The 2,249-nt window shown below is 47.9% G+C and overlaps 1 protein-coding gene across 1 annotated transcript; it reads left to right on the top strand.

Moving 5' to 3' along the window:
- The first annotated feature begins 374 nt into the window (after nucleotides 1-374).
- Nucleotides 375-1,067, top strand: LOC109781194 (uncharacterized). Its single transcript, XM_020339796.4, has one exon. It carries the CDS (start codon nucleotides 425-427, stop codon nucleotides 974-976), a length of 552 nt encoding a protein of 183 aa, XP_020195385.1. The 5' UTR covers nucleotides 375-424; the 3' UTR covers nucleotides 977-1,067.
- The last annotated feature ends 1,182 nt before the right edge of the window (nucleotides 1,068-2,249 follow it).

The raw sequence follows: 2,249 nt of genomic DNA, 5'->3' as shown, positions 1-2,249 counted from the left end.
AGAAAGAAAACATAGGCTTCACAAGTCAAGTACCACATCTCTTATGGTTGAGATTAATGAGCACAATGAGAAAACAAGCAAGATTGGCATTTTGCCAATTGTCCATATATATGTCATCAGGGGAGTGGAAAATGGCGAGAGATTAATGAGCACAATGAGAAAACAAGCAAGATTGGCATTTTGCCAATTGTTCACATATATGTCATCAGTGGAGTGGGAAATAGCGAGAGATTAATGAGCACAATGAGAAAACAAGCAAGATTGGCATTCTGCCAATTGTCCATATACATGTCATCATTTGTGTAGGCGCGCTACACGTGTCAGTCCATCTCCAGTTCTCAACCAGAAAATCCAGTATAAACGTACAACGTTGTGGCCAGCTCAGAGCCTCAGACGCAAACACATCTCCCATAACACAAAGACCATGAAGACCATACTCCTCCTCATTCTCGCATTCCCTTTCTTGGGCGCCGCCGGCGAGCGTTGCCGCGGCGTCCCGTCACTGCCAGTGGAGGCCGCCTGCCGAAAGGCGTGCGGCACGAAGCTCATGCACGACATGTGCATGGACACGCTCCGCGGGGGATTCGATCCTAGCCCGTCCGTCCACATCGAGGTCACCGAGTATGCGCTCCTCGCCACGCACCGCGCCCTCGAGTCCTACGGCGCCACGGCTGCCGCCGCGGCCGAGTTGCTCCGCAGCGGGTCGCTCTCTGGCGACGAGAGGGCGGCCTACAACACATGCTTGACGGAGTACTCCTACGCTGTGCGGTGCATGGAGCACGTCGCCGGCGACATGGTAGCGCGTTGCCGGTTCGCGGGGCTCGGGGAGGAGTACGTGCGCTGCGTGACGTACGTGGAGGGCTGTAGGGATCGCTTGGTGCGGCTCAAGTCATCGCCGCTCTACGCCATGAATCTTGTCGACCGGAACAAGGCCCTTCTGGCTTACTCCCTCGGTCAATTGCTCGGTAGCATATGAGCATTACAGACTTCCAGTTAGGTTGTTTGCTTTGTCTTAATCTGCTGTCAAGTTCAATCAAACTAATAAGAACTTGTAAAGGCATCTTCAATGCGGACCCTCAAAACGCCCGTAACTGTTTGAAGTGAGCAGTCGGGACATAATTTGTCATCCAATGCAGTAGCTCATAAGTCCATAGACCAGTTCGGTTGTCTGAATTACCGCAAATTGGAGGCAGACGGGAAGGGGGCTTGCGGGAGTCTGGACCGCTGCCACGTTGGAATCCGACACCTCCAGCCCGCTCAAATCCCCTTCCGGTCCACTTTTCTTTCACTACCTTGCCCGCCTACTTTTCATTCCCACCCTCCTTGTCTGACGACGCCTTTGTACCTCTTGGCTGTCTCCCACGCGTCCTCGGACCTCTGCAGCCCCCACCCACGTGCCTGTCGGCCTTTGACTAAGACGTCATCCACCCAGGATTCGTCTGCAGCCAAGCATCCTCAGCCTTCCTGCAGGTGCCATCCATGGCGGACACCACGCCCCGGGGGTGTTCGGTCAAATGCCATTCAACTTTTATTGTTGACCATCTTGTTGTTTTTAGAGTAAAACGATGGCGGGGTACTCACTGATGGAGAATGAGTGCGAACGTGTTGTACCACAGGACCGAGGAGAGGTCATTTACATTCATACATTGTTGGATGAAGCTCAAGGGCAACAGTGTGTGGGTGGACTTGTTTCGATTCTAACTCGAGTATCGTTGAATTTCGAATGGATGAATCAAAAAACTTATTGAACATCTGGTTATCTAATATGTAATATTGACATTTGAACTATTGTTGTATTAAGAATATTTGCAAGTTATTTATGGATAAATTGTGTTATTTTCCATAATTGTTTTGAGTGTTGCGACTTAAAAGAAGGAAAAACAAGGGCAAATGTTTAGGTGACAGGGTTGGATGGCCGACTCCAGTATCCGTTAGTGTGTTTGTTTTGATGATATATGTTGGAGATGTCTTCATAGACAGAGTCATGATGTGACAATCGATATGACTAGCAAGACTAATAATATAACATGTAGTACTGTAGGTTATTGTCATGTCATCAAGAGCCATTACTATCGATCACTGATACGCCTTTAACCTATTTATAATTTATGAAGTATTCATGTTATATTTACATCATTTATATATGGTTTTGATGCACGTTCATAGCATTTTTATGGACTAAGTTATTAATCTAGTGCCCAGTGCCAATTCTTATTTTTACATATTTTTTGTTTCGCAAGAAGTCCATA

Source organism: Aegilops tauschii, chromosome 7 (genome assembly GCF_002575655.3).
Source record: "Aegilops tauschii subsp. strangulata cultivar AL8/78 chromosome 7, Aet v6.0, whole genome shotgun sequence".
Lineage (NCBI taxonomy): Eukaryota > Viridiplantae > Streptophyta > Magnoliopsida > Poales > Poaceae > Aegilops > Aegilops tauschii.
The sequence above is the reverse complement of the archived record's forward strand: the minus strand, read 5'-3'. Positions and strand labels throughout refer to the sequence as shown.

What these genes read in the sequence shown, in the direction of transcription:
- LOC109781194 (XM_020339796.4), top strand. Translation starts at nt 425, where the DNA reads ATGAAGACCATACTCCTCCTCATTCTCGCATTCCCTTTCTTGGGCGCC.